The 17,496-nt window shown below is 43.1% G+C and overlaps 1 protein-coding gene across 2 annotated transcripts in view; it reads left to right on the top strand.

Moving 5' to 3' along the window:
* Positions 1-17,496, top strand: part of COL14A1 (collagen type XIV alpha 1 chain) — a 286,377-nt gene that overhangs the window by 83,718 nt on the left and 185,163 nt on the right. For both annotated transcript variants that reach the window (XM_073632207.1, XM_073632206.1), the window contains exons 4-5: positions 5,598-5,741; positions 8,057-8,131. In XM_073632207.1, the coding sequence (XP_073488308.1) occupies positions 5,598-5,741; positions 8,057-8,131 (219 nt within the window). The remainder of the gene's footprint in view (positions 1-5,597; positions 5,742-8,056; positions 8,132-17,496) is intronic.

Raw genomic sequence — 17,496 nt, 5'->3', positions numbered from 1 at the left:
GGGAGACCAGGCATGCAACACTCCAATGCAGAAGATTTGCCGGAAAGGGAAGGCTCCCGGCAACTCGCTGCTGTCGGCAGAGTATAATAGTAGTGCTGCGGGAGGTATTCTCCCATCGACATTAAAGCGGAGTTCCACCAACTTTGGAGAGGTGGTCTTAAATGAAATACCATCTTTCCACCGCTCGTTTTTGGCTAGTTAAAATTTTTTTTTTCGAATTTACCTTTTTATGAAGTACAGCCTGTACTTCCGATCCATCCCGTCCGTGGCGCAGGACGTCATACCCCCCCCCGATTTCTTTTGGGACATGTGTGTGCCCTAGAAGACAGCCGGCCTTTCAGAAAGCATCGCGCGACTCGCGCATGCACATTAGGAAACGGGCAGTGAAGCCACAAGGCTCCACTGCCTGTTTCCCTTAATTAGAATGGTGGCGCCTGCACACGATCCGATGGATGGATCAGCCTCGGGGGGGGGGGGGGGGGGGGCGACATCACGGGCACCCAGGACAGGTAAGTGTCCTTATTAAAAGTCAGCAGCTACAGTGTTTGCAGCTGCTGACTTTAAAAAAAAAAAATTTGCGGGTGGAACACCACTTTAATTGTGTTTTTTGGGGGAAAAAAGTGTAAGGAAAAAGAAATCGAGTCATCTATGAGCTGCTTACTGTAAGTATAGTTTTCATTGCAAGTTGTTCTTTTTTTTCTTTTTTTTTTAATCTTCCAATGACAGAGTAGCTCCAACAGATGTATAATGTTATTCTTCTTGTTTTATGGCAGCTTTCAATAGCAATCCAGAGATTTAAGGGAACAGTGAGGATGTACTGAGGGCACAAGCTTTACAGACATTTGGATTCATTTACTAAAGGCAAATAGACTGTGCACTTTGCAAGTGAAGTTGCTCCAGAACTTAGTGAAAGATGGAAAGCTCTGCTGACTTCCATCACCCAATCAGGCGCAAGAAAAAATGCTTTTTTTTACATTTTCCTTGCATGTGATTGGATATTCTTCTCAAAGTGAAGCTCCCACTCATTTACTAGATTTTGGAGCAAATGCCCTTGCAGTATGCAACTGAAGTTGCAAAGTGCACAGGCTATTTGCCTTTATTAAATCAACCCCAATGTCCTCTATTTTGGACATGTTAGCCTGGTTGAAAAAGACACATCGAGCTCAACCAAAAGACACAAATAACATTAACCACTTAAAGACGTGCCTCTTTTTGAGATTTGTTGTTTAAACAGTTTTCTTTTGCTAGAAAATTACTTAGAACCCCCAAACATTATACATTTTATTTTTCTAACACCCTAGAAAATAAAATGGCAGTCGTGCAATACTTTCTGTCACACCGTATTTGCGCAGCGGTCTTACAAGCGCACTGAAAAAAATACACTTTTTTTAAATAAAAAATAAGACAACAGTAAAGTTAGCCTAATTTTTTTTATATTGTATAAGATAATACTACACCGAGTTTCTTGATGCCCAACATGTCACGCTTCAAAATTGCGCCTGCTCGTGGAATGGCGACAAACTTTTACCCTTAAAAATCTCCATAGGCGACATTTAAAAAATTCTACAGGTTGAATGTTTTGAGTTACAGAGGAGGTCTAGGGCTAGAATTATTGCTCTCGCTGTACCGATCGCAGTGATATCTCACATGTGTGGTTTGAACAACGTTTGCATATGCGAGCGCTACTCACATATGCGTTCACTTCTGCACGCGAGCTCGGCGGGACGGGGCGCGTTTAATAATGTTTTTTTTTTCTTATTTATTTTACCTTTTATTTTTTATTTTTACACTGTTCTTTAAAAAAAAAAATGGTGTCACTTTTATTCCTATTACAAGGAATGTAAACATCCCTTGTAATAGAAAAGAAGCATCTCCATGCCACTGATGTGAGAGGATCCGATCGCCTCCACCTCTACCGATGGCTCCTGTAAGCGGCGGAGGGCACCGGAGTGGCGCCGCCGATAAAAGTGATCTCTCTGTGAATCCACCACAGAGACCACTATTATCGGAAACCGGACCCCGCCTGAAAAAGAGGATACCGGGGTTATGGCAGCTAGCTGCTGCCGTAACAACGATATTCCTCTTCAAATTAAGGACGTATATTGGCGTGTGGCGGTCCGGAAGTGGTTAAAAACCTTGCATTCTCAGAACCCCAACCCCATAGTTGATCCAATGTCAAAAATCAACTTATTATACATGATCTAATTTGGTCTAACAAAGAAAAATACATTTATGAATATAGAGAAACACATTCAGCCCTTTTTTGAAGCAATTTACTGAGTTGGCTAGAGCCAGGTAGTCATGTCAGGAATCATTATCCTATTCACTAGCACAAGTGATTTGTTTAAAAAGGAAATTTTAATGACATAATAACATCTGAAATTTGTCATTTGTGATCTAAAAATTAATTTCTTAAAAATCCTTTACACAGAATTGCAGTAGAACATCAGATTTAGATGTTTTCCCCAAAAAAATTGGAAAGGCACAGTTGGTAGCATCCATATCATGTTACAGGAGCATTATGGGACTTTAAAAACATTTGTTATGTTTTCTTTTTATTTTTGAGAAAAAGACATGTCCTCATTACAAAAGCCAGTGTAGTGCCATATTTCAGGGGAAAAGTGCAATGCATTTTTAATTTTTTTGAAGCAGCAATTGGCCAGTCTTATTAAAACGTGGATCAGTACTTTGGACAGCGCATGAGATAAGATGCCTGAGAACAGCCTGATACCTGGCCGTTTTATGCCGTGTACACACGAGTGGAATATCCGACAGAAAAAGTCAGACGGAAGCTTTTCATCGTCTATTCCGATCGTGTGTATGCCTCATCGGACTGCTTTTTTCGAAAAATTCTGATGGACCTAGAAATGGAACATGTTCTAAATATTTCCGACAGAACCAATTCCTATCGGGAAAACCGCTCGTCTGTATGCTGTTCCGATGGACCAAAAAAGACGCATGCTCTGAAGCAAGTACGAGACGGAAGCTATTGGCTACTGGCTATTGAACTTCCTTTTTCTAGCCCCATCGTAAGTGTTGTACGTCACCGCGTTCTTGATGGTCGGACTTTGGGTTGACCGTGTGTAGGCAAGACCGCTGGAATGTAATTCCGTCGGAGTTCCGTCGAACAAACCTTCGGAGTTTATTCCGACGGCTAAACCGGTCGCGTGTACAGGGCATTAAAGTGGACATTTTGGTAAAATTAGAAGTCTGCATTAATAAATTCCTGACAATATATGGCATTAGTATCAAGTTTAAAAAATCAACACTGAAGAAATAGCTGCACTCCAAGATCCATCAAAATTCTTATTTAATGAACGAACATTCCAAGTGTTACAAACAGTTCAAATGGTAGAAGCATTTCACACACTAACAGGTACGCTTATTCATTACTAATGGACAAGCGCACCTCTTAGTGTGTGAAACACGTCTACCATTAGAACTGTTTGTAACACTTGGGATGTTCGTTCATTAAATAAGAATTTTGATGAATCTTGGAGTGCAGCCATTTCTTTAGTGTTGATCTTATGCGGAGGCGAGTCGAGGCGGGCACCCATGATATCATTAGGTTTTCTGTCTCACCTGGAGCAGCGAGTTCTTTTGTTTGGATATTTAAGTTTATAAAATGCTCTAACTTTTTTCATTATTAAGCAGTTTTTGAGCTCCAGTCAATCGATTTTGCCGAGGATGACGTCACCTGTTTGCTGCAGGCAAGAGGAAGCATTTCCTCAGTCTCCCCCCTCCCCAGTAATCAAACTGCGCTCACCCATTAACCAGGCTCCAACACTGTAAATCTGTAGCCATTTCCAAGCCTTGCCATCTCTGAGGGAACATCTTGGTTTTTGGAAGTAGATGGTGTCCTTGGATGATGGCACCACCCTTCTGGAAAGAAAAGGAGATGAAGGCATTGTCAGGGCAAGTACTGTGATTTCAGTAATAGGCAAATAATATCTGGAAGTTATACACTTACACATTACTTACATAGTTAGTCTGGTTGAAAAAAGACACAAGTCCATCTACTTCAACCAATAAAAGAGAAAAAAAAATCATACAATCATATTTACTCAATTCTTTACCCACAGTTAATCCAGAAGAAGGCAAAAAAAAACCAGCTGCGCCAGATCCAATTTGCTTTAGCAGGGGGAAAAATTCCTTCCCGATCCCCCCCCCCAAAGGCAATCGCATATTCCCTGGATCAACTTTACCTATAAATCTTAGTACCCAGTTATATTATGGACATTTAGGAAAGAGTCCAGGCCTTTTTTAAAGCAATCTACCAAGCTGGACAGAACAAGCTCTTGAGGGAGTCTATTCCACATTTTCACAGCTCTTACTGTGAAGAAACCTTTCCGTATTTGGAGATGAAATCTCTCTTTCTCCAAACATAAAGCATGCCCCCTTGTCCTCAGTGATGACCTTAAAGTGAATAACTCAACACCAAGTTCACTATATGGATCCCTTATGCATTTATACATGTTGATTATATCCCCCCTTAATATCCTCTTACCAAGAGAGAACAAATTCAGTTCCTCTAATCTTTCCTCATAGCTGAGCTCCTCCACACCTCTTATCAGTTTGGTTGCCCTTCTCTGCACTTTCTCCAGTTCCCCGATATCCTTTTCGTGAATTGGTGCCCAAAATTGAGCTGCATATTCCAGATGAGGTCTTACTAATGATTTGTACAGGGGGGCAAAATGATATCTCTCTCTCTGGAGTCCATACCTCTCTTAATACAAGAAAGGACTTTGCTCACTTTTAGAAACCGCTGCTTGGCATTGCATACTATTATTAAGCTTATGCAACATAAAAATATATATCTGATACTACCTCCACTTTAATTTACTGTTGACTGATAGTGCTGTTTATGGACCCGCAATCAATCAGAATTTAAGGATAAGTCCACCTCAACACTTAAATCGCTACATCTACAGATATCCACAATATAAGCCTAACCTATCTAGCCCTATAAAGAAGAAATCAGTATACATATCTTTTTTGAAGCTGATCCGGTCTGGTCTCCAGCAGTGGAATGGGGAGTGACGTCACCCATAGACGTAGTACTATGGGGCTTCCGTTGTCAGCTGTGTCCTTTGCACCCGCCTCTACAACGAAGCCGCAGCTGACAGCTCAGCATGGGATTTGGTCAGATTGGCTTCACAAAAGAATTGTACACTGATTTCTTCTCTACAGGGTTAGATTAGGTTAGTGTTAGATCGTGGATGTCTGTAGATGTAGAGATTTTAGTGTTAGGGTGCACTTATCCTTTAATCCTGCCCTGGAAAACAAAGTCTAATTGTTGGCTGTGGGCTGCATATGAGAAATGACAAATAGCATTTATGTGAATGACCACTTTTGTGGAGGGGGGTTATGTTAAATAAACCTAAAGGAGGAGTTTTCCTTTAAGTACACCAACTAATCGGCACAGCAGAATAAAAAAATCTGACTAAGGTAACGCTGTGATGAAGGTCAGCTTGTGACCCCAAAATTAACTTTAGCCGCCTTTGTGAAGAGTGAAGGTATTATGGGCATTTTCCTGCTGTATTTGCAATATTCTTCCATGATGAAAGATGTCTGACTCAATGTCTTCTCATGTTCAGGTGGGAAAACCAACCAACTAAACCTTAAAAACAACGCTACCAGAGCTATCATTCAAAGACTTGATCCTGATCGGAGTTACAAAGTACAGATCATTGCCTTTAATGAAGACGATGACAGCAAGCCAGTTCTTGGAGAGTTCAGAAGTATGTATATGTGACGGGAACCGATAGCTGATATGCTGACACATTAACATCTGTCATTAGGGACTAAACTGTCTTTATTGTGAATTGGGCTTCATTGACCAAAATGTTTAACAAAGGAACAGTCTGTACTGCCTTACATCAGCCAATCAAATTCAAACCCATCGTAAAAACAATGTGAGCACCTGCACTGGCTATAGTCAGAAGAGATGGAACAAAACATCAATGACACAGTCCTATCTGCAGCACAGTTAGTCATTCCTACTTTACCTACTTTACGAGGCCAAACATATATGGACACCCCTCCAAATGATTGAGTTCAGGTGCTTCCAATGAAGGGTACTTTTAATGCTATAGCATAGAAAGACACTGTATACATTTGTATGCTTCCAGCCCTGTGGCAACAGTTTGGGGAAGGCCCTTTTGTGTTCCTTTGGGCACAAATCCAGCTCCATAAAGACATGGTTTGATGACTTTTGCATGGAGGAACCCAAGTGGTCTGCACAGAACTCTGACCTCAATCCTACTAAACACCTTATGGATGAATTTGAATATTCATTGAAAGCCACATAATCTCACCCAACACTAATTGACCTCACAAATAATTTTTTAACCAAATGAGCTCAAATTCCCAAAGACACATTAAAATCATGTATAATTCCTTTTGAAGGGTGGAGGTTGTTTTAGATGCAAAGGTTGCTGGGGACAGATTCATATTATTGCCTATGGTTTTGGAAGTGGATATCCTACAAGCTTATATTGTTGTGATGGTTGGGTGTCTACAAATTTCTAGCCGTGATGTTGAAGCGGAGACCATAGGTCTTCTGATCTTAATCCTCAATTTGTGTACATTGAGGGTAGGCCACTGACCCTAACTGCAGGCTGAAAAAAAAACTTTGTAGTGAGTTGGATACGGCTCAAGGCCGGTAGTTTGAGGACCCACGGTCCTTTACTAATTTTTTTTACAAACTCCAATATTGACTGGTAGGTAGAGATCATATTTGTACTGCAGTGTGCACTATAACTTTAATAAAATATATTAATCTGGGAAATAGGCATTCACTATCTGCCATTGCAAATTATGAACCACACCATAGAATTATTTCTATAATGCGTATCTAAACCCAAAAACAAAGTAATTAATTTCAGCTTATCAGTCCTTACATGTGGTGGCTGCATCCGTTTTCTTTTTTTTTAGACAAAGATCATTTTTAGCAAGTACAAAAAATACTTGTTGGTCTTGTCAGAAGTGCAGCGTTCTTGTCACTTCCTGTGAACTGAAAAGAAAACACAAAAAAGCTTATCTTTCTGTGAACTACTATTCCCTTCAATCCATCATGTAATGGAGATCCATAGGACAAAGACAAACATGTTTGATGTCCAGCTTGTGTGATAACCATGACTCTCTCTATAGATACAGTGGACAAAGGAGCGTAGCCACCCAGGGACAGGAAGTGTGTTACTGGCCGGATCGCCAGGTGAAAAGGGAAAAAAGACTAGAAAAAAGAAAACAAATGCTGCCACCACAGCTAAGGACTAGTAAGCTGTAAGCCCATCACAATTTTGTTTTTAGTGTTAGGTAAGCTTTGACTCAAAAATTCCAGAAAAAACTATTTGTTTTGTTTGATTGTGTATTCAATGGGGATATTTCCCCTTACATCCTGTCCCAGAGACTGCTCTCACCAGGCATAGAAATGATGGGAATTCTCCCCAACTGCTATAAAAACCTGACTGAGTTTCTAAATTCCATGCAGATAGCATCCTGGACTGGAGTTGAGCCAGTCTTGCAATGCATAAGTATTCATTTTTAAAGCCCTACTCCAGGAAACTTGAAAAATTTAAGGGTTAATTTAGACCCAGGGGGCATAGAAAAGAAGATTTACATACCCAATTCTTTGCTCCTCTGTGCTGCTAGACTGGTCCCTGCAACATCTTTGTCCCCCTCGCTCCAGGGGTCTGAAGTCCTGATGTCATCAAGACCGATGTAGGGTCCAGAGCCTGCTGGATCATGGGGGGAGCGCCGTCTGCCTGGGGATTGGAGGATTGGGTGAGTAAAAGTGCTTTTACTGTCCCCCAGACTAAACAAGCAGTGTGGGCTCAGTGCCACTGCAAGGAGGAATCGTCAGATTTCCCGGAGTTGAGTTTTGGGCCATTGTGCTGCCTTCTCATTGTAGACTTGTTCTCCTTTTTGCCATGGCTTCTGCTCAGTAGGAATTTGTCAAGTCTCACTTGTTACACATCATGGGTTGCAAATATTATAAATGTTCTTCAATGTGAAATATTTTGGTTCTTATTGTGTGCTTTTCTTTTGGTTCCAGTTAGAGATTTGGAAAAGAAGAGAAAAACTAAAAAAATTGAAACATCAGAAAGTGAGAACCAAGTCATGGAGGAAGGTATGATCCTCTGAACATTTCACTTATTATTCAGCTACAAAGGTGTTTCAACACTTACATCTGTGTGTAATGTTAAAGGGAAATTTGACTTTACCTTGCTTTGCAGTTGTATTGCTATATCGGAAGGGCACTGTCAAAGTAGATGTAGGCCCATAAAATTCCTGCTATAACTATCTAGCACGCATTTTGCGAGTGGCTAGTGTAGGGACAGGTCACCTGCCTGACAAGGACAGGTTCCGGAGGAATAGTGAAAGCATAGGGACTATGCCAACCTTCCCGGAAAGCCTCCCCTTTGGGTATGAACTGGCCAGTAGTGGCAGCCTCTCATATGGGGCACAGGGGCGACGCCCCCCTAATCCATGTGCCCGGCCCCTAATCTACATGCAGGTCGCCGTACGCATGGATTTCAAAGGAGTTTTTTTTTAAGCACATGATTAGAGCCTGAGGCTCTAATTGGCTTCAAAATGCCCACCCAGTTGTGTGGCATTAGCAAATTAACCACTTAAGGACCAGCCTTGTTTTGGATTTTAGGTGTTTACATGTTTAAAACAGGTTTTTTTGCTAGAAAATTACTTAGAACCCCCAAACATTATATATTTTTTTTTTCTAACGCCCTAGAGAATAAAATGGCGGTCATTGAAATACTTTTTTTTGCACCGTATTTGCGCAGCGGTCTTATAAGCGCACTTTTTTTTGAAAAAAATCACTTTTTTGAATAAAAAAATAAGACAACAGTAAAGTTAGCCCAATTTTTTTTTAGATTGTGAAATATAATGTTACGCCAAGTAAATTCATACCCAGCATGTCACGCTTCAAAATTGCGCCCGCTCGTGGAATGACGTCAAACTTTTACCCTTAAAAATCTCCATAGGCGACGTTTAAAAATTTTTACAGGTTGCATGTTTTGCGCTACAGAGGAGGTCTAGGGCTAGAATTATTGCTCTCGCTCTACCGGTCACGGCGATACCTCACATGTGTGGTTTGACCACCGTTTTCATATGTGGGCGCTACTCGCGCATGCGTTCGCTTCTGCGCGCGAGCTCGTCGGGACGGGGGGGGTTTTAAAAAAATTTTTTTTATTTTTATTATTTATTTTACAATATTTTATTTATTTTTACACTGTTTTAAAAAAAAAAATGGTGTCACTTTTATTCCTATTACAAGGAATGTAAACATCCCTTGTAATAGAAAAAAGCATGACAGGTCCTCTTAAATATGAGATCTGGGGTCAAAAAGTCCTCAGATCTCATATTTGGACTAAAATGCAAAAAAAAAAAAAAAAAAAAAAAAAAGTCTTTTGAAAAAATGACATAAAAAAAATATGCCTTTAAGAAAAGTGGGCGGAGCTGACGTAATGACGTCACTTCAGCCGTCCAATGGTATGGAGACTGGTGGCGGCAATCTTAGCCTCACTCGTCTCCATACCCAGGCACAGAAAGATCCCGATCGCCTCCCCCTCTACCGACGGCTCCGGTAAGCGCCGGAGGGCGCGGGAGAGCGGCGGGAGAGCGGCGGGAGGGGGGGGGTGACATCTCTCCCGCCGCCGATAACAGTGATCTCGCGGCGAACCGGGAGACCACCATTATCGTACACAGAACCGGCTCCTGTAAAGATGGATACCATCGGTTGTGGCAGCAGCTGCTGCCGTTACCGAGATATCCATCTTCAAAGTGCTGACGAATATGTACAGGAGCCGGTCGGTAAGTGGTTAATATACGCTGATGCCTTCCTGTTTCTCTTCTCGGCCAATCAGGCCTGACTGGCCACAAGTCCTAAGTCCTGATTGGCCAGGAAGAGAAGCGATTGCTGAGACTCGGTAGGAGAGACACAGGGGGGGGGAGCTGCGAAAGCCGCGACCTGGATGGGGTAAGTGCTGGGCTGGCGGGGGGCCTGGTGGGTGACAGGCAAGCGTTGCGGCGATCAATGGATCAAGCAAGGGGGGGGTAAAGCAGCAATTGATCAATTGAGTGCCGGGGGTGGGGGGTGGTTGGCTGGCTGGGGGGGGAGAAAATTGAGCACCAACTGCCACTGCTGGCCAGGCCACATTCGGCACCTCGTGGCACACACTGTGGGAATCTTTGGGTCTCCAGTCTACTGTCCCATCACTGTTGCACTTGGTGGGTGTCCCGTGTGGGTTGCTTCCCCAACTGTTGAACTTTTGTTACAATAAATTCCTGATACTGAACTTGGACTCTGTGTGCTCTCTGCCCACTGCATCACGCTGCACCTACCCACAAGGGGCCACATGGACATTAAGGGGATGATTTACTAAAAGCAAATAGACTGTGCACTTTGCAAAGTGCAGTTGCTCCAGAGCTTAGTATATTAGGTAAAGCTTCAAAGCTTTGCAAAAAATACCTAATCACATGCAAGGAAAATTTTAAAAAACTGCATTTTTGTTAGCACATGATTGGATGATGGAAGTCAGCAGAGCTTCTGCTCATTTACTAAGCTCTGGAGCAACTGCACTTTGCAAAGTGCACAGTCTATTCGCCTTTAGTAAATCACTAGTCATATAGACAAATAAGGCACCGACTTAAAGAAAAGCACTAAAAGAAGAACAAAGAAAGAAAGAAACAGTTTTATGACAATAATGTTGTTTTAATTTTATATTCCACTTTTCAGATATTTATACTTACTGAAATAAAAGAATAACGAGTACAGTGAATTTCTAAGTTAGGGTATTTTCTTTCCTACAACATTTTAGAAGGATCCAAGCTGGAAATTTAGCAGGATTGGAGTGGTGATGATATACTGTACAGTGTAACAAAAGATCATGATAGATGGGAGGGTAAATCACACTCCAAAGAACATGAAAGGCCTGTATGCAAGTGTTGTATAAGGATGTTTAATGTGATGGGAACCTGTGATATACATTTTAAAGTGGTGAAAGAACATACATTATTATGAATGAGAACATCACAGATTAGAGGCATTCCTGAGCTGACAAAACTTAGCAAGGAGTTTTTAAAGCCCAACCGAGCCTTCAGTTTAGATCAGCTTAATACATTCCAGTTGCATCAAAACCCAAGGTATGCAAAGTCTTGGGCTCATTTACAGCAGCCTGAGCGTTAACATTGGAAGGAAGAGAGGAAAGATCCCGGGTGCCGCACATCTACGGAGTCCTATGGTAGTATGAGAGAGAGACAACCTCAGCCTGGGCTCCCGCCAGGCCATGCCCCCAACACATTTCACTCCGCCCCCACGGAGCTTAGTAAAAGATGTTCGGGGCGTGGCCTGGTGGGAGCCCAGGCTGAGGTTGTCTCTCTCATACCACCATAGGACTCTGTGGATGTGCAGCACCGGGTAACTTTCCTCTCTTCCTTCCAGTGACTACAGTAGCTGGGACCAGCTCCATCCCTTGCTGGCACACCTGCAGTGGTTGTAGCATCACCCACACTATTCCCTATAGTGATCGAGCCTGAGCGGCCCACTAAACAAACTGTGGGTCACACTGAGCGTTTACATGTTGGTTTGTGCATTAACCTGAGTTGCCTTAGGATAGCCTAGGGGTCTGGATCGCCATGTACTGTGCTAATGGCACTGCATTCCATGGATGCATGTATGGTGGGCCACTGTGCACTGCTGTAATGTGCGCATTACCTCAGTTGATGGCGATTATGTGGTCCATACAGTTTGTGGAGAAACCTGTCCCCTACCAGCATTCTTCATAGAAGGACTCTTACAACATTTTTTAAACAAATGTGCAGTTTATTCCTTAAAAAGTTACTAAACCCAGGACCCTGCATTCACTATATCTGGTCTCCCACAGTACACAGAACATGGAAATGCAATTATTTTAGTAAATATAAACTGCTAAATACCCTTTCTTATCAGCAGTATATAGCAGTCTTGTGACTTCTATCAGTGCCTGGTTAAAGCCTATAAGAGGAGTTTTAATTTTCCTCTGACTGTCCTATGAGGCTGCATGACCCCTGACCCTCTGTCTGGACAGTGCCGATTGGCCCTGTGCTGATCACATGCACCCTCCCAAGAAAAAATAATAACTCTCTAGCAATACACACCAAACTGAGCATGTGCAGAGTTCCCTCAAGGCTCTGTAAGGCTAGGAGATAGATTGGGGGCTGTGGAAGAAGGGGAGGATCAGAGAAGACAGGATCAAACAGCCTTTTTACACAGTGCTAAGGTTTTACCCCTTGGGATCCACAGTGAGTATAACGAGCATGCTTTACTGCATATACAGACTGTTGTGGGTTTAGTAACACTTTAAGATGACATATATGGTAATTACAGGTAAGCCATATTGTACCTTCGGTGTGAATACAGCTTTATTCAAATAAAATAAATATATTTTAGACTTTTTAAATACAGGCCGATTTTGGCTTTCCAGATTGCTTGTAGAATTCTTTTTAAATGCGGAAATTCTTTGCAGTAAAATTTTGTATGTAATATGCGAGCGCTGCCAGTATTTCCAGTTTTGGCCGAGATGTTGATATAAACTCCATGTGGCACTCTCATCTCTCCTGATCCTAATGAGACTCACATCTGTCATCTGGCTGCCGATCATAGCGCAAAGCATGCCACTGCCACTTTCAACTGGCTTACTAGTTTTACAGTAGTTCATTTTTGAGACTGTAGCCAAAATGTCAAATAGTTGACTTCATTATATATATTTTTATGTATTTTTTCCATTTAAAGTGAAGCTTAAAGTTAGCCTGTTACCCTATAATGGTGCATCTGATTTCTATGTAGCACTTACCCCCGAAGGAGCTGCTGAATAGATTTGGGCTTACCATTACCATCTTCACAATGTTAATCATAGGGGTCCCATAGCAGATATCCAATTAAAGACACTGGCTCCAACACTTAGTCCTTTTTCAAGGTTTTATTGAAGGAACAAAATATGTAATAGCAGGGTAGAGGGGTGGAAGGGATTCAGGTACCTTGAATGTTGCGGTTAGAAGTAATTCCTATATCCAGCGGGCAGCAACTCCACAGCTGGATTTAGCAACCATCAGATAGGTCTCTCTCACCAACATAGCAGCCGATGCGATGCTCGGACACGGTCTCTGCCACAGACCTGACAATCTTGAATAAACGGGTGGTTGTGCTTGATCCCAGATGCGTCTCTGACTGAGTTCCCAGGCTCTTCTCAAGATACCAGCCTTATGCTCGGTCCTCTCCTGAAGAGTCCTCCCCCGGTTGCTACAGTCCCTTGCTTCTTCCCGAAGGCCAGACAGAAAAGAGCTCATCCTATGGACCAATAGGCCACTAAAACTTTGGCCCTTCTTCAAGTAGCTGGGCCTTGGGTCCGCCGACTCTAAAGCAGAATTTTAGGCAACAGCAATCCCCCCCCAGGCCAGGAGGGCCATGAGGTCAGGAAGCACAAACCACCCTTCCCTTCTCTCCTAAAAAAATGGTCTCTGCCCCTTAAATACACCTATCCAGAATTCACAGCGGATGAACCACACCACCCGAACTATCTCTGGGCAAAGAGTATTCAATATGTCCAACCAGACTGTATTTACAACATCCACCAATGGTAACAGCACCACCTATGGTCGGATGGAAATTTGCACAGTCCAGCCAAACTAGTACAGAAACCCAGTAACTTTTGATTATAATAAGCCGAGCCAAACTGTAGCTTCAACTAAACTTAAATTTGAAAAGAATAGCGTCTGCTCTTCAGGAGCAGGGCGCTACACTGAATTTTAGTATAATCAAATTTAAGATATTAACGTTAAATACATTTTTTAAAAAAGTACATTCGTCTGATCTGACTGAGTTTTGATCAATTTTTTTTCTTTATTATCATTGGCAAACATTCTCAAGTGCCATCTTCTTTCTGTATGGCGTAGATAGGGAAACACAATACGAGGGGGTGATAAAAAAAAAACACATTTTTTTTTGTTTTTTGTTTTTTAAGGAGCTATTTATAGTTCTTCCATGTACCTTAATTCACTGGTCTGGAGTTTTCTCGAAGGAGCCCACGCACTATGGTTCAGTTCTAAGGTGGAGATAAAACAATGGCATGGTGGGAAAAATATTGGCCTTGCCTGCGTTTTTGCTATATATTCTGTCCAACTTCCTGTGTTACCAGTCTTCATTCTGTTGAATACATTCCGCCTGATGAATCTTCTGTATCTGACACTTCCGGGTTTGCTGTTGTTTCTTTGGTTGGCCCCTCTGTCTCTACTACAGTGCCTTGAAAAAGTATTCACACCCCTTGAAATTTTCCACATTTTGTCATGTTACAACTAAAAGCGTAAATGTATTTTATTGGGATTTTATGTGATAGACCAACACAAAGTGGCACATAATTGTGAAGTGGAAGGAAATGTATAAATTGTTTTAAAATTTATTTACAAATAAATATATGAAAAGTGTGGCGTGCATTTGTGTTCAGCCCCCCTGAGTCAATACTTTGTAGAACCACCTTTCTCTGCAATTACAGCTGCAAGTCTTTTTGGGGATGTCTCCACCAGCTTTCCACATCTAGAGTGAAATATTTGCCCATTCTTCTTTGAAAAATAACTCAAGCTCTGTCAGATTGGATGGAGAGCATCTGTGAACAGCAATTTTCAAGTCTTGCCACAGATTCTCAATTGGATTTAGGTCTGGACTTTGACTGGGCCATTCTAACACATGAATATGCTTTGATCGAAACCATTCCACTGTAGCTCTGGCTGTATGTTTAGGGTCGTTTTCCTGCTGGAAGGTGAATTTCTCCCCCAGTCTCAAGTCTTTTGCAGACTCTAACAGGTTTTTTTCTAAAGTCGCGCACACACGACCGGTTTTGCCGTCGGAATAAACTCCGAAGGTTTCTCCGACGCAACTGCGACGGAATTCCATTCAAGCGCTCTTGCCTACACACGGTCAAACCAAAGTCCGACTGTCCAGAACGAGGTGACGTAAAACACGTACGAAAGGACTAGAGAAAGGACGTTCAATAGCCAGTAGCCAATAGCTTATGTCTCGTACTTGCTTCAGAGCATGCGTTGTTTTTGGTCCGTCCGAACAGCATACAGACGAGCGGTTTTCCCAATAGGGATTGGTTTCGTCGGAAATATTTAGAACATGTTCCATTTCTAGGTCCGTCAGAATTTTCGTCAAAAAAAAGTGATGAGGCATACACACGATCGGAATAGACGATGAAAAGATTTCGTCTGACTTTTTCTATTGGACATTCCGCTCGTGTGTACGCGGCATAAGATTGCCCTGTATTTGGCCCCATCCATCCTCTCATCAACTCTGACCAGTTTCCCTGTCCCTGCTGAAGAAAAGCATCCCCACGACATGACGCTACCACCACCACGTTTCGTGGTGGAGATGGTGTGTTCAGAGTGATGTGCAGTGTTTGTTTTCTGCCACACATAGGGGGTTGTTTACTAAAGCTGGAGAGTGCAAAATCTGGTGCAACTCTGCATATAAACCATCATCTTCCAGATTTTATTGCCAAAGCTTAATTGAACAAGCTAAAGTTAGAAGCTGGTTGGCTACCATGCACAGCTGCACCAGATTCTGAGTGCTCCAGTTTTAGTAGATCTCCCTCATAGCATTTTGCTTTTAGGCCAAAAAGTTCAATTTTGGTCTCATCTGACCAGAGCACCTTCTTCCACATAATTGCTGTGTCCCCACATGGTTTCTCACAAACTGCAAACAGGACTTCTTATGACTTTCTTCTAACAATAGCTTTCTTCTTGACACAGCTTCTCCAGAGTTACCATGGGCCTCTTGGCTGCTTCTCTAATTAATGCTCTCCTTGCCCGGCCTGTCAGTTTAGGTGGATAGCCATGTCTTGGCAGGGCCATCTTAAGAGCATTATAGGCCCCCAGGCAATACAGCACACTGGGGCCCTGTCTACACAATCATGCATGAGAATAAAACTGCAAATTATCAATAAGGCTATATTTATTGGTACTTCCAACAAAATCAGTGTTTAAACATTAAGGGTCGGTTCACACTGGGGCGACTTGGGATCCGACTTGTACGCCCTCAAGTCGCCCCAAGTCGCCCCAGAAATAGATTCAATGGGAGTGAACGCTAGCGTCTTAATAGACACTACTGAAGTTGCTCCGACTTCAGAGCGTACTCCCTGTACTACTTTGATCCGACTTGGTAGGCGACCTGTACCATAGAAATCAATGGAAGTCGCCTCCAAGTCGGATCTCTCTGTAAAGTCAAGCGACTTTGCAGGGAAAACCCCTCCCTCCCCCCCTCCCTCCCAGAGAGCTGATTGCCCTGTGATTGGCCACAGCCGAAGTCGCCTGTCATGGAGGCGACTTCAAGTCGCCTTGTAATTTGCTGAAGTCGCGCTGAAGTCGCGCTGAAGCCGCGGTACAAAGTCGCGCTGAAGTCGTGTTGCCCCTGTGTGAATCGAGCCTAACACAACGTTTGAACAATATAACTTTTGATGGGCACAGTGGCTGCGTTTGATGGGCACAGTGGCAGCTTTGATGGGCACAGTGGCAGCTTTGATGGGCACAGTGGCTGTGTTTGATGGGCACAGTGACTGTGTTTGATGGGCACAGTGGCAACTGTGATGGGCACAGTGGCTGTGTTTGATGGGCACAGTGGCAGCTTTTAAGGGGCACAGACAGTGGCTGTGTTTGATGCACAACTTGAACCTACTTACGTAGACAGTGTTAGACTTACTTGAAGCCGCCGGCCTGGTGCAGTACAGTGTGTCACTCACAGCAGCAAAGCAGCGCCAGCTATCAATCAGGGCTGTCTTTCCACTCTGCTCCCTCTCCACGCTGTCTGAAGAACATGGCAGAGGTGGGCGGAGCTTGTTCACTAGCCGCTAGGGGCGGCCGCGGCACGCTATGAATGCTGGGGCTGCCGCAGCCTCTGACTGACGTCACTGGTTGCTAGCTAGACGCCGGGCGGCCGGCGATTCTAGCAAGTGAGCAACCAGTGCAGTCAGTCAACTTAAGCAGCAGATTGCAGCGCTGAGGATCGGCCCTGGATGGGGCCCTGCAGGCAAGTGGGGACCCCGGGCAACTGCCCAGCGTGCCCAGTGGAAAAAACTGCCCTTTGTCTTGGTAGGTTTGCAGTTGTGCCATACTCTTTCCATTTTCAAGGGATGGATTGAACAGTGCTCCGTGAGATGTTCAAAGCTTGGGATTTTTTTTATAACCTAAAGGCTAGGAATCATTATTCCCAGCCTTTGCCTTGACACACAGGTGCATCCTGTTTCCACTGATCATCCTTAGGATGTTTCTACAACTTGATTGGAGTCCACCTGTTGTAAATTCAGTTGATTGGACATGATTTGGAAAGGCAAACACCTGTATATATAAGGTCCCACAGTTAACAGCGGATGTCAGAGCACAAACCAAGCCATGAAGTCCAAGGAATTCTCTGTAGACCTCCACGACAGGATTGCATTGAGACACGAATCT

This window comes from Aquarana catesbeiana, linkage group LG05, assembly GCF_042186555.1.
Source record: "Aquarana catesbeiana isolate 2022-GZ linkage group LG05, ASM4218655v1, whole genome shotgun sequence".
Lineage (NCBI taxonomy): Eukaryota > Metazoa > Chordata > Amphibia > Anura > Ranidae > Aquarana > Aquarana catesbeiana.
This window is presented reverse-complemented; position numbering and strand designations above follow the sequence as displayed.